General features: G+C 26.8%; 3 protein-coding genes across 5 annotated transcripts; 1 reads left to right on the top strand and 2 right to left on the bottom strand.

Moving 5' to 3' along the window:
* Positions 1-1,562: 1,562 nt before the first annotated feature.
* Positions 1,563-13,230, bottom strand: LOC122853159 (maternal protein pumilio). Of its 3 annotated transcripts, XM_044153450.1 has the most exons (16): positions 12,919-13,226; positions 12,072-12,287; positions 11,757-11,885; positions 11,399-11,680; positions 8,543-8,675; positions 8,290-8,395; positions 7,992-8,091; positions 7,774-7,907; positions 7,320-7,659; positions 4,787-5,462; positions 4,264-4,425; positions 3,723-3,842; positions 3,354-3,651; positions 3,031-3,271; positions 2,242-2,801; positions 1,563-2,159 (listed from the first exon to the last, which is right to left on the bottom strand). In XM_044153450.1, exons 1-16 carry the CDS (start codon positions 13,009-13,011, stop codon positions 1,850-1,852), a joined length of 3,900 nt encoding a protein of 1,299 aa, XP_044009385.1. In that variant the 5' UTR covers positions 13,012-13,226; the 3' UTR covers positions 1,563-1,849. The 3 variants fall into 3 exon arrangements, with proteins under 3 accessions (XP_044009385.1, XP_044009386.1, XP_044009387.1); XM_044153451.1 differs by lacking the exon at positions 4,264-4,425 and having other exon boundaries at positions 12,919-13,230; XM_044153452.1 differs by lacking the exons at positions 11,399-11,680; positions 11,757-11,885; positions 12,072-12,287; positions 12,919-13,226 and adding an exon at positions 10,004-10,760.
* Positions 13,231-16,103: 2,873 nt separating this feature from the next.
* On the top strand, positions 16,104-19,922 carry LOC122853154 (double-strand-break repair protein rad21 homolog). The gene is made up of 3 exons (XM_044153443.1): positions 16,104-16,301; positions 16,610-16,785; positions 16,875-19,922. The coding sequence occupies exons 2-3, from the start codon at positions 16,642-16,644 to the stop codon at positions 19,185-19,187; spliced, it is 2,457 nt and encodes an 818-aa protein (XP_044009378.1). The 5' UTR covers positions 16,104-16,301; positions 16,610-16,641; the 3' UTR covers positions 19,188-19,922.
* LOC122853155 (nuclear factor NF-kappa-B p105 subunit) lies at positions 19,695-22,932 on the bottom strand. Its single transcript, XM_044153445.1, has 3 exons — positions 22,730-22,932; positions 22,502-22,647; positions 19,695-22,419 (listed from the first exon to the last, which is right to left on the bottom strand). The coding sequence occupies exons 1-3, from the start codon at positions 22,815-22,817 to the stop codon at positions 20,593-20,595; spliced, it is 2,061 nt and encodes a 686-aa protein (XP_044009380.1). The 5' UTR covers positions 22,818-22,932; the 3' UTR covers positions 19,695-20,592.
* Positions 22,933-22,978: the final 46 nt, after the last annotated feature.

Genomic DNA, 22,978 nt, shown 5'->3' with positions numbered 1-22,978 from the left:
TTTTTTTTTTTTTTTGCTTATTTTTTTATTTATTCTTTATATTTATACGAACAAAATTATATTATCATTAAACAATTATACAGTAGTACAAATCGATCAAGGAGACTTTTAAAAAGAATAACAGTTTTTTTTTTTTATTTTAGTTATTCTTTATTGGCTCTAATACCTCGATCAGTATCTTGAGCGTTAAGACATTGTAAATTATTATCTATACGCTTCTTTCCTTGAAAAAGAAAAAAAAAAAAAAAAAAAAAAAAATTCCACAGGATTTAAAAAAAGGTATACCAGTTTTTTACAATCCTGTAAGTTTTTTTTTTTTTTTTTTATTTCAATTGTTTACACTAAGACCTAATGTGCGGTTCCATCAACAATAATTAAAAGAAAAATAAAAAAAAATAAACAACAATTCTTTATTAAATAAATAAAATAATTAATTATTTTATTATTTAATAAACAATATTATTATTTTCTTTTTTTTCTTTCATTTTTCATTGACAGTTACATAAATTTTTCAAATGTTTTATTTTAATTTTTACAATATATAGCAAATTATCTCGAGTTTGAAAATTAAAAATACAAAAATCCTAATATGCATGCAAAGATGTAATAATGTTTTTTTTTTTTTAATATATATATAATTTACTGATTAATTAGTTAAAATTTATCATCAATATTATTTTGCAATATTTATCAAAAGACTTTAGTAATTATAATTTATTTAAAAAAAAAAAACAAGAAAAATCAAAATTTGCATCTTGGTACGAGAGGGGCAAGGGGCAGGGGAGATTTACTTATACATATATTTATATTCATATTCATATCACAATTTACAAAATCGTAAAAAGGTTGGAGGGAGCAAAAAGTTATATAATTTTTTTATGTGCATAGTTAATGGTTGTTTTTTTTTTTAATTTTCTTTTTTTTTCTTGGATAAATGTGATTAAAGTTTTATATTTATACATTTAAAAATCTTATTTATCACAAAAAGAAAAATTAAAATAACCAAATAATAAATTCAATTAAAAACCAGAAGGATTTTTCTTTTTTTTTTTCTAATCTTTATCGTACTTTTCCGACTAGCTAAATTCTATTTTCACGAAATTTCTTTTTTATTTAAATAAAACTTTAAAATTTGAATTAATGTGTTTTGCTTCTTTTTTTTAATCCGTATTTGTATAAAAAATAATAATAATTAATTAAACACTCAGTAGTAAAAAAAAAAAAATTGATTATCTCGATAGAAATTTTTGCAAATTATTTCGATTCGTTGTCATATATTTTTGACGTTATTAAATTTTATTTCAATTTATTATTTTCAATTGTACTGTATAAATTTATGTACAACTAATTTAAAAGCATATAATGCTTAATATTTTCGATGGTTATATTTACTCGACGAATTATGTTCAATTTTATAAAACAGCTAATTTTTTTTTAAATTGATTTGGATATTATAAGTCAAACCGACTAATTGCCTTGTTGTAAATTTATTTTTTTCAATAAATACTGAAAATACCAGATAATTAAATTAATAAATCAAAAGTTAAAAAAAAAAAGAGATATGTCGTTATTTCGATGAAAATAATTTCGAATTGAAAGTCGCGTTTATTTTTTTGTCTGAATTTTCATATCACTGGTGTGTCTTTCCGTTAAATTCGATTTAAATATAAATACAATAATTCTATCCGAATAAGTGATTTACAGTAAAAGACATATACAGTGAAAAAAAAATAAAAATAATAAAATAATTTTTTAAAAATTTACCATCGAATTATAGAATGCATTATTGCATTGTTTTTTTTTTTTTTAAAGGCCTATCTAAGAAATAATTATGTATATAGTGTGTAATTTATAAAACCTGTGTTGACTGTTGAGCCGTAGTCGGCACAGTACTTGTTACTGATGTTGGTGGTGGTCCAATTGGACCTAATTCACTACCAGTTGATGGTGTCGTTGATGCACCCATTGCCGATGCTGTTTTCATGAAAAATTTTTCAAGTTTAACAATAATATGTTTTCCATATGTATATTTACGAAGACTATTTAAATGAGGACGAATTTTGTGCATCAAAATTTTACGCTGTGTTGGTTCAGCAACATCAATCATTTTTTGAACAACATAATTTGCATATTGATCTTTCATCATAACATTTAGAGCACTGTAAAAATAAAAATAATAAATAAATAAATATATAAAATAATAAAAATAGTTTGTAATTCATTTAGAATTTATTAACTTACTTGTCATTAAAACCACAAACTTCTTCAATGAGTACAGCACGTTCTTGTCTTGTTGCATGAGTCACACATTTTTCAACAACATTACTAGCAAATTTATGCTGTGATAGTGTTAATACTTTACCCCTTACACTACTTATAAGCTGTGCTTTATCTTCAATTTTACCATGTTCAAGAACATGCTGAATAACATAATTTCCATATTGATCTTGAATAAGTTGATCTGTTGCTGTGTGTAATTCTTGTAATATGCCATGTGTTTGTTCAGGTGTACAATGCTCAAGTATACGTTGAATAACACGACAACCATATGGATGTGTACTTAAAGAATAAACTTGACCAACAAATGCACCAATGACAAATTGTAATGCTCGTGGTTCAACACATTCAATGCATTTTTGTACAACATGATTACCATTTTGATCTTTAACACATTTTAATACATGACCATCAAGTTCATGAACAATTTCTTGCTGTTGATCTGGCAATATTGATTCAAGTGCTTTTTGAATAACTCGACAACCATACATCTGAAGTGCCAGTGGTAATACATGACCTCGTACCTATGATAATTATAAAAAAAAAAAAAAAAAAAACAACGTCATTTTAGTTAAATAATAATTGATTGAAAATTAATGTTTTTTTAAATTGGAATTATAATAAATCAGAGTGTGCAAAACATCAAGTAATCAGCTGACACGCAATAATTCAATCATCTTGATATTTTATTTATTATTCTTTTAATAAATAGCTTGGGAATTATTTTTTTTTTAAATAAAAAATTATCATTACCTTTTGTGCAAGTGTATGTTTTTGATCAGGTGTACCAAATTCAAAAAATTTTTGTATTACATAATTTCCAAATACATCTGTCATAAGTCCATATGCTGATGCAAGAATTTCTTGGAAGACAAGTTGTTTTTCAGCTGTTGAAGCTCGTTCTAATTTTTGTTGAATAAAACGTGAACCATGTTGATCTTGGCTAAATTCAACAATGTGATTTGTCAGGTCTCTCAATTGAAGACTGGGAAATCTAAAATATCAAAATGAATATTATAAAAAATTATGATTAATTAAATATAGAAAATTAAGATTAAAATAATGATTTAACAAACCTATTATTTCTAAAATCTTCTAAAAGTCGTGAACGACCAACAGCAGCTTTGTCAGCTATACTGGTAGCACTACCACGTCCAGGTTTAGTAACTAAAGTAGGAAATAGAGAGCTGGTTGATCCAAATCCATTATTTGCAGCAAGTGTACCGGGTAAACCACTAGCACGGAATTTTGCTTCAGCTCCTGGTGCAGCTGATACACGATTTGAGCCACTTACAAGACCTCCAAGTGAACCACCAAGTGTAGGTGGTGGTGTCAATGAAAGACCCAAAGGACTAGGTGATGCTGTTACAGTGCCTAAAATAATATTTAATTTATATATACATTTTTATTAATTTTTATTTGTTAATTTAAAGTTTAATAATTACCAAGTGCACCGTAACTTTGAGGCCATTTTCCACGACCATATTCAAGACTTGGACTAAATGCAGATGTATTTCTGTCAAATGAATCTCGTCTACCAGTTGATGGAGCACCAAGATTTAAAGCTAAACATAAATATCATTGTTATGAATTAATTTATTTATTTATATTTATTGTAATTGTTTTTTGTTTTAACATGCAAAAAATAAATTTAATGTTTTATACGTAATAATGATTATTTGAATAAATTGCATATGAATATGAAATTATAAAAATTGAAAAAGAATTTTAAAAAAACCTGCACGAAAAAAAAAAAAAAAAAGATTGAGTCTTAAAATTTTCGTGCGAATGCCTAGATCTTAACTACTCAGCTACATAGCTGAGTTAAATTAGCGTATTCGTGTTATAGACAGATCACTTTTAATTCTAAACGAACTATAAATCACAGCATTTAAAAGAAAAGTATGAGCACGCAAACAAAAAAATTTTAATAAAAAAACGAACCAAACTAATTGAGATTTTTGTTTTTTTTTTCAATCAATATACCTGTGCTTTGGAGTTGTGCGGGAGAGCCAAGGGCACCTAATGGTGATCCACCATAGCCAAGTGCCGCAAGACCTGCAGTAAGTCCAGAACCTTGTTGCTGCACCTGCTGCACAGCAACTGCCTGTGCCTGTGCTACTGCTGCCGCGCTGCATGCTGCCAAACCTGCACCAAAAGCCCAGGACTCATCGCAACTATTTTCTTTTTTTTTTTTTTTGCACGACCAATTATTCCGATATATTATAATTACTTTTACGCGAATAAAAAATTATATTATAATTTTAAAAATATATTTTATCAATTAATTATTTTTAAAAAAATTGTAAAATATTTTAGCTGTGAAAATCATGTCTTACGCAATCTTTTTTTTTTTTTTTGTTTTACGTAGCATGCTTATGTATAAATGATGTGACAATTTAAGTCTTACACGAATTTAACTTATCAATAATAAAAAAAAAAAAAAATTGATTTATCGCACTGATATTGTGATTTTAAAATAATAATAAAATAATAATATTTTATTTACCTAAACATTCACCAGTTGAAGCATTATTATGTGAAGTTGGAGTTGGTTGTGAGTACAAACTCGGTGGTGGTGGTGCTGGTTGTCCAGGTGGTGCTTGTGATGGAGCTCGATTAACTAAAACAGGTGCTGGACTAACTAATCGCATTGGAGTTGCTGCTGAGCTTAATCCACGAACGCTACCCATAACAATTGAACCATTTTGATCATAATATGCTGGAATAACTTGATACTGTCCTTGAACAGTTTGTGCTAAATTATTAGTTGTATCTTGAGCAGTAACAACTGTTGAAGATGGTGTCAATGGTCGTCTAGGTTGTGGTGGTGGTGCAGCTGCTTGTGGTGGTGCCTGTGGTAATAAACCAGCTGGATAAACCCATGGACCAACTCCATAATACTGTGGTACTACCGGTGGTGCACCAGCAATTAATGCTCCAACATATGGCTCTTGACCACTTATTACTGTATATGGAGCAGTTGAAAAATTTTGATGCTGTTGTTGTTGATGTTGCTGCTGTTGTTGTTGTTGTTGCTGTTGTTGTTGTTGCTGCTGTTGTTGTTGTTGTTGATGTTGCTGTTGATGTTGTTGTACTTGTATTTGTGAGGCTGCTAAATATTGTTGTTGTTGTTGAAGCAACTGAAGTTGATGTGGTGTTGCACCCTGAGTTCGAAAAAGTTGCTGAAATCATTTAAATAAACATATTTTTTAATTAGACTTGTGTCTTTATTAAATTATTTTTTTTTTCTATTGTCTTAATTTTATTTTTACTTAATCGAGTAACCATGTGGCATGTTATGAAAAATAATAATAACAATTTGACCGTCAATCATCAACGATTACCAGTGGTTGCGCGACGTCCATTGAACTTTCACTTCCTATATTATTTTTTTATTTTTATCAATGTTTTTTTACATAGAAATTTTTTTTCTTTTAGAAGAGCATTCTTTGGCATCTTTTACAAAATTCTTTATATATATTTTGAGTCAATTGAAAAATTGATATTATGTATTTTTTAAAAATACGGTAAAAAAAAAAAATTATATGATTTAATAAAAAAAATAGAAACAGCCACAGTGAAAATAAAAAAAGTACATAATAGTTAAAAAAAAAATTATAGCACAATGTGTATACAGTATAGATAATAATGGCAGAGCTTTGCGTTGTGATGTGGAATTCTCCAGGTATAAGTATAGTTCAATGACTTTAAACGTGAACATTCACCGAGCGTTGAAGGCGCTCGGTTTACCGGTTCACTCAACTGAAAGACAGTATTCTATAAAGAAACGGCTTCCTAATGAATCAGTAACGGTAGTTATAATGATCGTACAACTAAATTAATGTGATAAAAATTTTGATAATAAAAAACAACAAAAATCATTTATCAATTTAAAAAAAAAAATAGATTATTTATCAATTATGTATTTTAAAAAACTACTGTATATAAATGTATATATTTTTTTTTAATTAATTATTATTATCATGAATAAGTCAATTGTGATCATCAAATTAGCTATCTCAAGAAACTTGACATGACAAATTTTCTAGTTGAAAAATTAAGCTACAGAGATAAATAATTTTCATTGAATAAAACATTTTGTTGTTTTTAAAATATATTTAATGAAAGATAATATTAAAATACTATCAAAAATTAAGAAAAAAATGTAGAAAAATAATTTAAAAATAAATTAAACCTTGTCTGTTGCGAATCGACTAACAAGTGCTTCTTTAAATGGTCCCAGCCAATGATGAGTACCCAAAAAACGGTTATTTAATAATTTTGTACATGGAGCAGTTTGTGCATAAACTGCTTCAATTTCAAGAACCACCATTTTCAATATATAATACTTCAAAAATTATTTTTTTATCAAGAGTCGTTTTAACAAAAACTCTCTATCAAAATTCACTCAAAAAAAAAAAAAAAACACATCAACGAAATAATTGTTTATAATTTAAAATTAAAAAATAAATGTTAAACTAATATTTTTCATCTCCGATTGATAAAAAGCTGTTGATTATTTTGAACATAATAATAATCCAAGTGAAGTATAAAGTATTACTTGGAAAAAAATAAATTATGTTGGACTTGAAAAGTCAGACAGTGTTAAATCACAACGACGAGTTGTATGTACTGACTGAGAAAAGTAAACGTCTTGAGAAAGAACAACAATCAATGTACCGGTTCCCCTTCTTGTTGTACGTATAACGGACAACCATATAATATACAGGTACATAATATATACATGTATATACATTTATACTGAATTTTTGTGAAATGCTAAGAACATCTTTTTATTAAGTAAAGCGTCTCAAGTATTTAGTGTGTAGTGGTCAGCTAGTTTAACGAAATACTTTGAAAGTTACAAAGTTTCAAATGACAAAACAAGTCAAAACAAATTTTATTGTTAAATGAAAAATTAATCATCCTCAAAAATAATTGAAATAGTTATTTAATTATCATATAAATTTTATAAAAATAATAAAAATTTATATGGTTATTATTATTTTATAAATTATAGAAAAAATTAATTAGCTTACCTGAACGTCAAAGTGAGCAGAGGTATCTTGTGGTTGCTGCAGACTTTGTTGTTGCTGTTGTGCATTTGGTCCTTGAATTGGTATAGATCCAGGTGTTCCAAAAAGTTGAGCAGCATGAGAATGAGAATGTTGTAGATGATGAGTAGGTAGTGCTTGATGTTGAAGATGATGTGATGATTGTGGAGCAAATGATGCCATAAAATGTTCCTCATTACTAACACCATCAATACCAGGTTTTAAAAGTACAACACCACCACCAGCATTAACTGTTAATGATGCTACAGCATTTTTGTGAAATTCATCCTCACCAGGTGATGGTTGTCTACTACCAGGTGTCCGGCTATAATGCAAATATAAATATAATTAATTAATTTATCAATTTAGCTTTATAATTTTAGTTTTTCTAGTTTTTAAATATAATTAACAAAATATATTTTCTTTATTATATACTTACTTAAAACCTTTGTCATCGTCAAGACCATTTTGTAAAACAAGACCATTTCCTTGTGATCCTGACTCGTCTTTATTAGATCCATCAAATGGACTTGCAGATCCTTTATCTGTATCTTTTTTGTCATTGTCATTGCTCTGTAAAAATTAATAAAATTAAAATTGTAAATAGCAAACAATAATTATAATATTAATTAGTTTTTTTCTTTTTTGTTTACATACCAGTCTTAAACCAGCCATTTGAGGTTCAAGATCTTTTGGTGTTGTCGGACTTGATCCAAGAACATATTCAACCATCTTGACACCAAGACCACCAGTTTCACTTTAAAAAATATATTAAATTAAATTATTTTTTCTACAATTTTAATTTTACTTATTGAAAGAAAAAAAAAAAAGAAAACCCAGGGCCCTGGATAACCCAATGTATCCCTGAACATTAAAACGTTGTATTGCTAAACTTACTGCCATTTTTAGCTTTATAATATTTTGTAGTTTTTTATTTCTCTTTGATAAATCTTACCTGCTTCTTGGACTGAGAATGGCACCAATATCTGATGCTTGATAGCCAGTCGCAACACCAACTCGTCTTCCTCCTCCCATCGATATTGCTTGTGATACTGCATGATCTAATTTAATTAAAAAAATAATTAATTAGTATATATTTTTATAATATTATAATACTTAATTTAATTTGATAATTTTTTTTTATTTATATAAGACTTTTTATTGTCAATCAAATTTAGAAAACAAGACAAAACAAACATATCTATTACCTGGATTACTCCAGGTGGAGTCTCGCCACATTTGATGATCACCTAGATGAAGTATTCCACCACCTTTGATACCACCTTCATCCTTGGAACCACCTTCGTCTACACCCCAAAGTTTTTTTGCAGACGGTGCAATCTGAAATTATATAAATGGTATGAAAATATTTTTATTATTATTAAATACTTGATACAAAAATAATTAATACAATTGGTTAAATAATTTAATAATAATTGGTTTTAAAAAATTTAAATTTACAAGTTTAATTTAATTAATTTTAGTCAAATTTTACTTTGGTATTTTAACCGTACAGCTGATAATATTTTCTATTTTTCATTTCTAAATTTGTAATGTTGTTTTTTTTTTATTTCTTCATTTGATATTTCTAACATCTTATTTTTAAAAAGTAGATGGTAAATCACCGTATCAATTGGACGAGTTTTAATTTGATTAAATGGTATATTAAATTTTGTTTTTAAAATATAAAAATAATTTTTTTGTCATGCACTGAATCATTAACAACACACGAATTGAAAGAAAACACTTAATCATATAACATTGTTAATTACTAATTAGTAAAAATTCTAAAAATGTTTATAAATTTAAAAAATTAATTTTTTAATATATCATTACTTTTGACCAATCAAACATTATATATTGATTTAAAAAATAATTACTAAAAACAATAAATATAATTTAAAATTAAATAATCAATAAAATATTTATTTTTTCGAATTTCTATTTACTTGGGATAAATGACCAAGTTTCATGAGTTTACTCGGCAAAAATAAAATAAAAATAAAATAAAAATAAAATATATTCATTTGTTTATTGTTACTTTAAAAATAGAAACAATGATAAAATTTTATTTTTCAAATATTGTCAATTGAAAACTCAATAAACATAAACCGATAGAAATATGATAAAATTTATTCAACAAATATTTTCGAGTAAATTAATTTAATTCCAAAAAAAAAAAAAAAAAAAAACTGAGTTTATATTTAATAAATTTAATTTTAATTTATTTTAATAATCAATTTTACATTATTATTTAAAACAACAATAAATTAATGTTGATCATAATATTGATTATTCCATAAATCTGCCCTTTAAATCTATTGAAAAAGAAAAAATACTTTTCTCTTTATTTTATAAACAAAAAAAATAAATAAATAAATAAATCAATAGTTTTAAATAAGCTTCAAGTCTGATTATGTAGTTTAAAAAAAAAAAAAAATTAATACACATATACATCAACCCTTTGATAATAAAAATAAAAAATAAATAAAATAAAAAAATAAAAAAATGTTTTGTTCAAGTCATGCGCGTTTGACACTTGTGTATTAAATAAAAAAAAAATTAATTTATAAATAATAATAAATTGAAAAATAATAATGAAAAATTTGTAGAATATAATTTATTATTTGTCAAAATTTATAAGGTAAACTATTACTAGTGTCAAGTACCATATCTGCACCAAGATCCTTCATATTGCAGTGAAGAAAAAAATTTTCCGGCGGTTTCATCCAGTCCCCGGCATGAAATTACAAACTATAGCTAATATTCTACAATATCAAGGTTATTCACTTCACAACAAAAACTTTTAATTTTAATATATTAAAATACTTGTATTCACAACAGTGTATTTATTTTAGTCACTAGTTTGTTGACAACACAAAAATTTACTCAATTCCTTTCCAAATTTATTGTTGTTATTTTTTTTTTTTTTATTTTATCTATATTTTTAATGTCAACTATTATTATCTATTTATATCACACAAACATTGACTATTTTTCTTAATTTTTTTCACATTTACATCTTCAGTAATTCAAGGCAAATTAATGACAGATTCAAATTGAAAAAATAGCAATTGGTTGGATGCTTCCTGTGCGTATATATATATTATTTTATTATTTTTTTTTTTGTCATATACATATATATATTTTTGGCGCACTTATTTTTATTTTATCTGCTCAATTTGCATTATCTCAATGTTAAATTGTTTATTAATTTATTGAATATTTATTTATATGCACAGTCACTGTATTAATTGTGTGAAAAATTAAAAAAAAACAACAATAGTTATTGAAGTTGTTGTTAAAAAAGTGTCAGTGACAAAATAGTGACATAAACTAGATGAATTTCTACACGCCCGAGCCGGCTTCACCACACACTATTAAAGCGTTATGTCAATGGCGGACAACTGACAACGAGTGAAACAAAGAACGACGCTTCGATTATGGCGACGTCTATTGGCTCATATATGTACAAATAAAAAGAGTAAAAAAAAAAATAATACATGGTGTATGACCATTTTTGATGTGTTTTTAGTTGCAAAATAATTATAAATTAAATTGGCAATTTTGATGACTAATTTAAACATTAATAATTTTAAATCAATAAATCAAATAATTACATTAATGTAATTTAATTATTTGTTTTTTAAATTATAAAATCTCAAATAATTATAATATAAATATATTTTATGTATACATGTACACAAAAAATTAAGTGAAGGTGAGGGGGAGGTACTTGAAATCTTATTATATATTTTTTTTTTTTTTACATATAACTCGACCCTTTCCCTCTTGCCATTAAATTGTCGCTTTTCGTGGTGAAAATCAACAACTAATGCACAATATTTATCAAAAATAATAATAATTATTTATATTATTATTATAAACTAATTGTAATATTTTTTTATATTTAATTATTTAAATAATTATTTGAGATTTCATACTTTAACAAAAAAACAAAAATAAATAAATAATATAAATTAATTTAAAACTCGTATTAATTATAAATTAAATTAACTCATATTAATTATAAATTAATTATCTATTTAAAAAAATTAATTTACCTGAGAATTTCTAATTTGTTGTTGATCTTGTTGTGATATTTGCTGTTGAAATTGATCTTGTTGTAATTCATTTTGTTGATGTTGATGATGATGTTGTTGTTGTTGCTGTTGATGTTGTTGTTGTTGCTGTTGTTGTTGCTGCTGTTGTTGTTGTTGCTGTTGTTGTTGTTGTTGTTGTTGCTGTTGATGATGATGGTGATGATGATGAAACACAGCTACATGTTGTTGTGTTGGTATTTGATTATTCAAGTACATCAAATGTTCTGTTCCAAGAGCTCCACTCTAAAATAACAATTAAATTATTAAAACAAAATAATATATTTTCGAATTATAATCAATGACAATTATTCTAATTTACCTTGAGTTGTACTGGATGAATTTCATAAGGTACATGAACATTATTCATTTGTTGAAGAGCAATTTGTTGAGGCTGAGTTTGTTGAAGTACTCCAAGTTTATTCATTGGATATTTCCATTTTTCATGATGCTAAAATTTATATAAATAAATAATATATTTAATTAGACAATAAACTATTAATTTTTTATTTAAATATATTTAATAATAATGATGTTTTTTTCGTTGTTTATTATCCTTTTGATATTTTATTTTGACATATTCATTGTGAATATAGTTGAAACTGTCACATTTGTATTTAAAAAAAAAACAACTTACATTTTCAATAATAGCATCATCATCTAATGCCCAAGCTCGTGGTAATTGTTTTCCTTGAAAAGTTGATACTTGTCCACTAAATTCAGTTTCAGCTGATCGTTGAAAAACATATCCAACCATAGCATCATCTTGTGCTCTATTTAAATTCATTTGACTTGCTTGTCCGTGTTGAATTGATATCGCGTCATTTGCCATTGGTCCACACTGCTCAATATCCTAAAAAAATAACATTATCAAATTAACATAATTATTATTTAACTCAATTATTTGTCAACTGTCAAATGATCCATCAAAATGTCATTATTTACATGAAATACATACAACACAATGATTCAATGTTTATTAAATTGCTTAACTCTCACAATTATTAAATAATAATATCATAAAAAATAAATATCAAACAGCAAACAAATTAAAAGTAAAAATAACAAACTTATTATATTTATTTAACTGTCTTGTTCTATAAACATAACCTTTATTTTTAAGAAACCTTGACAACTGAAATGCCATTAATTTATCTTGTCAAAAAATTTTTTACGAAAAAAAAAAAAAAACAATATTATCTGTCATAAAAAAAAAATAACAAATAGCAAAAAATTATTTAAAAATTTATGCTTGAATTAATATAGAAATAATTAATTTAACAAATTAATAAAAATTAATAAATTTATAATTATTTATTCCCGGTATTATTGGCGTTGCGTATTGATAGTCGTAAAAAATTGAGTAAATTAAATTACTCCATTAGAGGACAGACATGATAATATTTATAAAAAATATTTGTAAATTTATAAATGACATATTGGGATTATAATTAATAAATTTAGCGTTAATAAAAAATGCTTACAGTGGGTATATGTCCATTCGCAGCTGGATGATGTAGCTGCATTTGGGGTGCCGGCTCTTCACAACCGCCATTGCCCGCATTCAACCACTTCATGTCAATATCGTACTTCTCTAATCAATTTCTAATAACTATTAATTACTTTTTTACACTAATTAATTATTTATTTAACTTCACTATTATTAAAAGTTACAGAAATATTTAACAGTAAGTTTGATGAATGAGGCACTGTGAAATCCTTCACAATCCCTTCAACACCAATAGAAATGGATAGTTAAACATTTGATTTTTTTTTTTTATTTATTATTATTATTTTCTTTTTATGACAATTGTGCTGCTATCTATGTAGCTACTAGCTACTGCTTGCAAATTTTTTATACACATATAAATATAGCATGTATATATGAAAGCAGCCGAAGAAGAAGCCTTTGTATTTGTTTATATAAAAATGATAAAAAAAAATAGTTAAAATGATAATGATTACATGAATTTTTTTTAATTATAATAATTATGAACGATTGATAATTTAAAGATAAATAAATGACAAATACGATGAGGATATTGACATAAAAAAACACGAAACACGACAACACAAAATAACACTAGAATTTGCGTGAATTTGCGCAAGTGAGAATTTTTTTTATTTTGACTTTTTAATTAATATTTTTTAGTTGATTAAAATTGGTAATTTGTTTGATGATTGTACAATATTATTGTCATGATGATAAAATGCATTTACGTCCATGAATATTATCATTATTTATCATTTTATTATAATAAACAATATTAAATTGAAAATAAAGTGTTAATGTAAAATTAGACACTGCGCAGTGTCATGCGTATAATAATAGAAAATTTATAATCCATAGTAATTCATAGCCCTGTGATTTCAGTGAATTTCTCAAGATTTCTGATCATTTCTGATTGTCGGTTGTTGATGAATACACGCGTTTTTTAATTTATCAAATATGAGCCAGTACAAAAGATTGCGAACCTCAGACTTAAAAAAACCTCTGAAAAAAAAAAAGGATCATAAGGTTAGTCAAATAAGAAAGAAATTGCAGTCAACACGTGCTTGTAAATTAAATGTTGCTTATTTTTTTTAGGAAGACTATCAGCATCAATATGTAGATGCATACGCCGAAAATAAGATTCTTGGCCGTGTTAATGATGATTGCTGGGCTGAAATATTCATGTATTTGTCACCATTTGAAAGGCCAAAAGTTGCATGGGGTATGCCAATATTTATTACAACATATCAATTATTTGATTTAATGAATTATTTAGTAATATGACCATTAATTTATTTTCTAGTATGCAAAAAATGGAAACAAGTTCTTGCTTATTCTTGGATTGATGTCAAAAAACTTGAATTAACACAATGGAATTATGATGAGATCCGTCCAAGTTATATGATTAAATATAATCCAAAAAAGGATGAATCCTTATTAGGGCAAAAGCCTTTATTCCGTTTCTTCAAATCGCTGCTTGGTAATTGTGGTAGTCATTTATCAGAATTAGACGTAACAGTCTATGGTCATTGTAACATACTACCGGTTATCAGTAAATCTTGCCGAAACCTTGTAAAACTTAAGTTGAAATTAAATTATGTAATCTATGATATCAAGAGTGATACATTTGCACATCTATCCAAACTAAAAGTATTGAAAATTATATTTGAAAGTTTTGATCCTAGCCATATGCCTATTATTTTAATCACTTTATTGAGAAACGTTGCTAGAACATTGACTGAACTGAGCCTGTCATATTGGGCTAAAGGCTGCGGTAGTAAATGTTTAGCACTAAAAAGAATCTCCCATGTAAGTTAAACTTTATATTCTATTACACAAAAATCAAAAAAAATATTCTTTTTGTTTTTTAAATATACTTACGAATAATTTATTTTTGCAGGTGATTCCTGAACTAAAGGCCTTGAAAACAATTGAACTTTTTGGTTTTGAAATTGATGATAATTTATTCATGTATCTGAGAAATTCTCAAATATTATACAGTATACACGATGAAGTTTTGCGTTGGGGCTGTCCTAGTTCGCTATATCTGTATGAACGTGTTACGCATTTAGAATTGTTATACCACGTTACAAATGATTGTTTATATAATATTGCCAATTGCATGGGGCAATTACAATCATTAAAGGTATCGTGTGAACTGGTAACCGAACCTGGTATAATAGCCATTTCAAAGATGAATAATTTATTATACCTTAATATTATGGGCCATAGTGACGTTCCTGAATCTTCACTTATATTGCTCAAAAACTTCAAGATATTATGTTTACCATACAGTAATAAAATTACTGATTATTCAGTCACCAAAATTCTTGAAAATTCACCAGAAATAGAAGAATTTTACATTAGAGGATCAGCTATAACTTCTAAATTCATAAAAAAAGCAGCAGAAATATCAAGAAATCGACAAATAAAATTGAAATTAGGAATTCAACCAACATTACCTGCAGGTATCGAACAATATGAGTCACCTTATTTAGACATATTTATTCCAGATTGTGATTTCATAACAGAACATGAGGAAATCATTGGTTGGTGATAATTAGCAATTAATTGTGTAATACTCGGTTGATAAAAAAATTATTTTGGATAAAAAAGTCTATATACATATTTTTATAAATTTATAACGATTGTATTTCGTTAAAATAATAGAATATGAAGATACGCTGTGGCATTTCAGGTGATATATATATGCATTCGTTTGTAAAATTATTTGAAATAAAAAATATAAATTATCATAGCTAATATTAAAAAAAAAGTCTTATTTTTCTAAAGCCAAATATTTTCAATCAAATTTTTCTATTTAAATATTAATATATAATACGAATGATTAAGTAAGTTTTATTTACATTTAATAAGGTTTTAAAAAAAAAAAGTAATTGACGAGTCAAGAGTTGGTCTTGGATGATACGTACACCTGAAAAATATTACAACTATTAAACAATTATTCGTGTGCGTTTGTGTAAAAAAAAACAAACAAATAATTAGAAAATACATTAACAATTATTAAAAAAAAAATAAACAAAATACTGATTAACGAATTCTGCAATTCAAATTGGTTCGAATCACCGGGCAATTTAGGGTTTTTTTTTTTTGCCAATGACGCAATGTTCATATTCTGTTGTAAAACAAGCTTTAGCTTTTGTCAATTTAACAAACAGTGTAAACCACCAACACACAGATGAAAGTGACGCGCTCTGTGTGCGCTGGTTTTATGTGCACCACCTCTGCAGTAATTATTGAGATAAAAAAAAAAAATAATCCGTTATTCAAAAATAAATAACATTAATTAATAATTAATTAACAAAAAAATGTTAATTTGTTGTGTTACTTGACGTAGTAAAGTGAAAATTATCGGTAATTATTATTTATAATTGTAATTTTATGTAAAAACAAAAATATCATAACACGTAACCGCCAAAATTGTGACTGAATCACGCCATCTTGATTATATTTGTTGACAAAATCATCATATACCATAAATTAAATGAATTTGTTGTTATTTATTTACTTCAATATTTACATGATTTTTTTATATACCTACATTGAATTTAATTGTTAAAAACAATATAATTATTTAAAAATATATTTTTTTAATTTTTAAAATTTTTATAAATTCTAACTGTGATGATCCAACCATATTTGTGTTTTGTTTTTTATTTTAGTTAAAAAACTGGATATAGAACATTAAACAATCATGTTTTATGCTCATTTTGTGTTGGCCAAAAAAGGGCCTTTGGCTCGAATTTGGTTGGCAGCTCATTGGGATAAAAAATTAACAAAAGCCCATGTATTTGAGACAAATATTGAAAAATCAGTTGATGGTATTTTACAACCAAAGGTAAATAATTTAAACAATAAATTATATAGATAGGCATATTATGTAGTTGCAACAAAATGTAAATTAATTTCAATTCATTAAATTTGTAGGTAAAGATGGCACTCAGAACATCTGGACATCTTCTTCTTGGTGTTGTTCGAATATATTCAAGAAAAGCAAAATATCTACTTGCTGATTGTAATGAAGCCTTTGTCAAAATTAAAATGGCATTTAGACCAGGAATGGTTGATTTACCAGAAGAACATAGAGAAGCAGCAGTTAATGCAATCACACTGCCAGAAGTATTTCATGATTTTGATACAGCAATGCCTGAATTAAAAGACGTTGATATTGAAGCACAATTTTCATTAAATCAATCGCGAGCTGAAGAAATAACAATGCGTGAAGATTATGGTAATTTAAGTCTTGTAACACATGATCAAGGTTTTGGTGATATGAGTTTTGATGCTGAAGCACCAGAACTTTTACGTCATCAAAATATAACAATGGAAACACCAATGGATCAAAGTCATTTATTATTTAGTGATGGTCCAAGTATTGAGCCTTCACTTGAGATAAAAGATAAAGAACCAATACCAGGTACATCATCAACAGTACAACCAATGGATATTGATACACCAATACGTGATGATGGTTTTGGTGGTTCACTTGGACAAGATATGATATCAGGTGGTCTATTTGAAGGTGGTTTATTTGATGAAGCACCAATGCCTGAAACTTCAAATACAGATATTGATCATATAACAGAACAACAAGATAATAATAAAATAATTGCACCAGGTGAACAATCAGTACGTGATGATTCAGATGATGAAATTGGTGATCATTTTGGTGGTATGCCAGTTGGTTCACCAATGGGTGGTATGAGTAGTGATGGATCAAGACCAAATACACCAGTTACAAATGTTAATGATGATGCTATTGGTGGTGGTGGTGCTGGTGGTAGTGGTAGTGGTGGTATTGGTGGTAGAATAAGTGTTGCAAGTCATAGATTTACACCAGCACCACAAGTATCTGAAGAATTAAATCAACTGGATAATCCTGAAGAGGCACCAGTTAATCAAGATCATACAACTCTTGTACATGATGAAGAAGAAAGTTTTGCTCTTGCACCAGTTGATGCATCAGCATTAAAAGGTTTTACAAAAGCTAAACGTAAACGTAAATTAATTGTTGATGAAGTTAAAAATATATCTGGTGAAGAAATGAAAGCACAATTATCTGATACAAGTGATATTATAACAACACTTGATCTTGCACCACCAACAAAACGTTTAATGCATTGGAAAGAAACTGGTGGTGTTGAAAAATTATTTGCTTTACCTGGACGACCAATACCATCTAGAAATTTATTTAAAAATTATCAAAGACATTTAACAAGTAGATCATATGATCATGAAGAATTTGATAGAGTTAGAATTGAAGATGATGCAATGCCACTTGAACAAATGCGTGAAGTACCAGAAGCTGAACCACTTGAATTACAAAATTTAGATCAAAGTGGAATAACAACAAAACGTCAAAATCGTAAACGTAAAACACCAATTGATGATGATCTTGTTAATACAACAGCACCAAAACAATTAATGGAACATCCAACAAACTTTGATATTCCAATAGTACCACCACAACCATCACCAACACATGACATTGAATCTGTATCACAAATTGAACCAGCTGTACCTGAAGTTAGCAGTATACAAGATGAATCATCAATAATTAATAATGAAACAAATCAAATTGATAATATACGAGCATCTGAATCACAAATAAATAATACATTTGATAATCCTGATAATGCTCTTAGTTGTGTAGCAGATGAAAATGTACAACCATCAATAACACATGATCATCAACAACAACAACAAGAAGAAGAACTACAACAACAACAACATCAGCAACCACCACCAACACCAACACCACAACAACATATTAATTCGGAAATACCTGAAATGCCAGAAATGGATAATATGGGATATGATCATACATCAAATCAACAATCATTTCCTGGTATTGATGATCAACAACAACCTGTTCATACACCTGGTGGAATATCAGAACGAGGACCAGCAACACCATGGAATCCAGATGATTATGAATTTCCACATTCAGCTGGTCCAACAGATGAACAACAAGTTGATGAAACATATGAACAATTTGAAGAACGTGTTGTTAATAAAAGAGCTGCAAATATGTACACAGCTATTAAAAGTAAACTTGATATTAAAGACAGACTTACATTATCAGAAATTGCATCGAAAAATTTACGTAAACAAGCTGCACAAAAATTTTATACATTATTAGTTTTGAAAAAATTCCAAGTTGTAGAATTAAATCAAGAATATTCATATGCCGAAATTTTGGTCACCAAAGGACCCAAGTGGGACAATCCATCGTTATAAAGATAAGAAAAAGAACTTGATGTTTTAAAAAAAAAAAAAAATTTATTTAAGCCATTATTCATTATTATTCACGTATCAAACTTTTGATTATATTTTAAATGAAATTACATTGATAAAGAAAAAGAAGAAAAAAAAAATTATTTATTCTTTTTTTTTTTTTCTTTTTTATTTTAAAATAGTAGTTTATTTTTTTTTATTATTGGGTAAAGATTTAATAAAAATAATTAATTAAGAACATTTGATACTGTTCGTTGAATATAAACGGAAATTGCGGATATATATATTTTTTTTTTTTTAATTTTATTTGAATTAACATAGAGTTTAAATAAATAAATGATTGAATGCAAGTTTATTCGTTATTTTTCTATAGAGTTGATATGAAAGCTAACAAGATTGATGAGTTAAGTACGACTGTATACATATATCTTAATTCAAGATGCCTTCAAAATTTTCGAAAATTAATATTAAGAGTCTGTCGAATAAATATAAATCAAAGAAATCTTCAGAGAAAAATAAAATAAAAAAATTTCTTTTCTTTTTTCAACATTCCTACAAATATTTATCGTCTACTGCATTTTTTCATCTAACTTCTTAGCTTTTTTTTCTTCTATCTAATTAAAAATATAAAGAAAAAAAAATTAAATAAATTTTCAATTGGATGGTGAAATGCAGCTGACACTCGGATGAAATAAAATGTGTATAAAATAAAAGTTGGAATATATAATTTAATTTGACAGACTCAATGAATTCATTAAAATTAAAAAAAAATATATATTACAATTTATAATTATCTTGTTTTTAATTTGTCACTCATCATTACATCTGTTAAATAATTATCTGTATGTATGCTAAGTTAAAATAGCATAGCGAAATTAATAAATGTAACAAAGACAAAAATAAAAATATATCTATAATGTAATAGTAAAATAGTGAATCCTAAAATATTATTAATAATAATAATAACAAATATGACTTATATAATATATATCAGTTTCTTTATTAATAATTTTATTAAAATTAATAAATATAAAAATAAAAAACAATTTTTATAAAATATATAACGTCATTAACTTGATTTTTTTTCGTTGAATACTTATTGATAATTTGATGAATAAAATTTTCAGCATCAATCATCATTAGCTCAACAAATAGATCATGTAATTTTTGAAGATTTTTAAAAGTTGTTGATAAATAACTGCAGTTAATTTTATCAGCAATTATTTTTTATTTATTGTTGATGTTTAAAATGTCTACCAACTTTTTAATCTTATAGTCATCTAGACAAGAATTATTGTCATGATTGTCTTGATTGTTTTTTGTCATTTGAATTAAAATTAAAAGTACAAGATGCACTTGGAGGTGAAGGTGAATTGTCATCATCACAATGGAGACTAGAGAGTGGTCTCTAGTCTTCATGATCATCACTATCACTGTCAGTATCATCATTGTTATTATTAACGTTAATATTAGCTCCATGTTTTTCGAGCAGACTTATTATTTCATTTGTTTTTGCTCCTGGTGATCTTGCAAGAGCAGCATCAACAGCTGTATTACCATAATAACTTTCTTGATCAATATTAATATTAGTTTTTTCAAGAAGATATTCAACAATTTTAGCATGTCCACGCTCAACTGCAATATACAATGCTGTACGTCCACATATTTTTTCAATTTTATTAACATCAGCATTAGCTCTTACAAGAATATCAAGAGCACCAATTGAACCACTTTCAGCTGCAAGATGTAATGCAGTTTTACCTGTAACATCTTCATACTCAGTATTTGCTTGTGCTTTTATCAACATATTAAGACACTCCAATGTATCATCATCCTTTACAGATTCATGAATCACTGATAATTTGTTATTGTCACATAAATCAGGATTAGCACCAAGAGTTAAAAGTTCATCAACAATTGCTGGCTGATTTAAAATTACTGCATAATGTAATGGTGTTTGCCCTTTGTCATTTTTCATGTTGACAAGATATTTAAGGTCTCTGCGACTTGCAATAATATTTAAAAAACATTTCAAGACTTTGTCTTGATTGTAACGCAATGCTGAGTGTAAAAAAGTATCACCCAAGTGTGTTCGTTCTTTTAAATATTTCATAACTTCTTTTGTATCTTTAGGATTTTTTTTAATTTCATTGATAACTTTTCTCAGTATTGATGGAGCAAATTCATCATCATCATCATCATCTGATGATGGTGTTGGACTTTGACAAGTTTTACTATCAGTACAAAGTGATGAAGTACTTTCATCTTCTTGAAGTACTTGAAAATATTCGTCGAAAAATACTGCATCAAAGTTTGGAATAGTTTTAGGATCAGTAAGTATCACTTCTTCATGCGACAAATTATTTTTTTCAGGTGATAATTCTCCTGATGTAAACATTGTAGTGTCAGTTGTTGATATTCTTGGACGTTTTCTTAATCTCAATGAATCTGTTGGTTGATATGTAAATTTTACAGGCTCAGAAGAATCTCCATCTGTTGTTCTTTCAAGTTGAATAAAGACAACTTTTTCTTCAGTCAATTGCCGATCTTTATAAGCTGGTGTACGAAACACAATTGCATACTGATGATGAACATCAAGTTCAGTAAATTTTCCATAATCACACCATGTTTCTTCGTCGTCATCATCAATCTCGAAAAATTTTACTTTAATATGTTTCTTAGACACTTTTTCTACTAGGAGAAAAACGTCTTCTCCACCCAGACAACTGCCTGTTACTTTATCAATTCGACAAATTTTTAATTCTCCAGTTAATGCACTTTTTGTATTTTTTATTGCATCAGAGTACACTGGATCTGTTATTGGATGTAAAATTTTATTATCATCAAGTTTATATGCACGAAAACAAAGTGCAGCACTATTTAAGTCAATCCATTTTTGTATTTTTTCAGCATTCATTTTAATATTACTCTCTTCTAGCTGTGAAAGTTTAACGTCAATTTTTTTTTTTTGATATCTAAGTTTATCAAGAGAATTACGTTGCATTTTTTTGATTAATTCTGTTTTTATATTTTTTTTTGCTGTATGAATTATCCCGATGCCATCAAATGAAGCTGTCCAATTATTATTTTCATTAACTTCAATATCATAAGGTTCATCATCCTCAGAATTTCCCTCTTTTGTGACAAGACGATGTGCATGAACATCTCTACGATTATTATCTGTTGTTGACAATGTACATCGAATAATTGCTGATTGTCCAGAATAATTTTCCAGCTGTAATAATTTATCATATTTAATAAATAAATAAAATTTTATAACAAATTAAAATGTGTTAGCTGTAGTTAGCTGTAAGCACCTTGACTGTTGGTCCTTGTTTTTTTCTTGTATTTGTGCTTCCAAGACTGCCATGGGTGCCCACCCATTCAGACATGTATCTAAATCTATATTTGTCTACTGGCTGATCTATGATTTTTAGCTCAGGTTGATTATTTAATACCATGTCTGAAAAAATATCAACAATAATTAGGAATCATTTTGTCTGGATACAATTGTTATTGTTAAATAAAAATAAAAACAAAATTACTTTCGTCAAAAAAATCTAGGATATTATTTCCTTCGTATGAAAATTGATCTGATATAAAATCATTATCATTGATATTTAAGAGTGACATGATGATAAAAAAATTTCAAACAATTTTCCAAAACATCAAAATAAAAACATTAAAAAAAAAACAACATTCAGTGTCTTCAAGATGGCCGTGTGTTTTTACATTTTGGACGACGACAAATATTGGTGTAAATTCACCTTGACGATCAACTATGTGGGCCGTGG

This window comes from Aphidius gifuensis, linkage group LG3, assembly GCF_014905175.1.
Source record: "Aphidius gifuensis isolate YNYX2018 linkage group LG3, ASM1490517v1, whole genome shotgun sequence".
NCBI classification, from domain to species: domain Eukaryota; kingdom Metazoa; phylum Arthropoda; class Insecta; order Hymenoptera; family Braconidae; genus Aphidius; species Aphidius gifuensis.
This window is presented reverse-complemented; position numbering and strand designations above follow the sequence as displayed.

What these genes read in the sequence shown, in the direction of transcription:
- LOC122853159 (XM_044153450.1), bottom strand. Translation starts at nt 13,011, where the DNA reads ATGAAGTGGTTGAATGCGGGCAATGGCGGTTGTGAAGAGCCGGCACCC. An exon ending in AACAAATTAGAAATTCTCAG is followed by an intron (nt 8,676 to 11,398) that starts GTAAATTAATTT and finishes ATATAATTTCAG; the next exon opens with ATTGCACCGTCTGCAAAAAA. An exon ending in CGCACAACTCCAAAGCACAG is followed by an intron (nt 3,843 to 4,263) that starts GTATATTGATTG and finishes ATTTATGTTTAG; the next exon opens with CTTTAAATCTTGGTGCTCCA.
- LOC122853155 (XM_044153445.1), bottom strand. Translation starts at nt 22,817, where the DNA reads ATGTCACTCTTAAATATCAATGATAATGATTTTATATCAGATCAATTT. An exon ending in CCTAGATTTTTTTGACGAAA is followed by an intron (nt 22,648 to 22,729) that starts GTAATTTTGTTT and finishes ATATTTTTTCAG; the next exon opens with ACATGGTATTAAATAATCAA. An exon ending in AACAAGGACCAACAGTCAAG is followed by an intron (nt 22,420 to 22,501) that starts GTGCTTACAGCT and finishes AAATTATTACAG; the next exon opens with CTGGAAAATTATTCTGGACA.
- LOC122853154 (XM_044153443.1), top strand. Translation starts at nt 16,642, where the DNA reads ATGTTTTATGCTCATTTTGTGTTGGCCAAAAAAGGGCCTTTGGCTCGA. An exon ending in ATGGTATTTTACAACCAAAG is followed by an intron (nt 16,786 to 16,874) that starts GTAAATAATTTA and finishes TTAAATTTGTAG; the next exon opens with GTAAAGATGGCACTCAGAAC.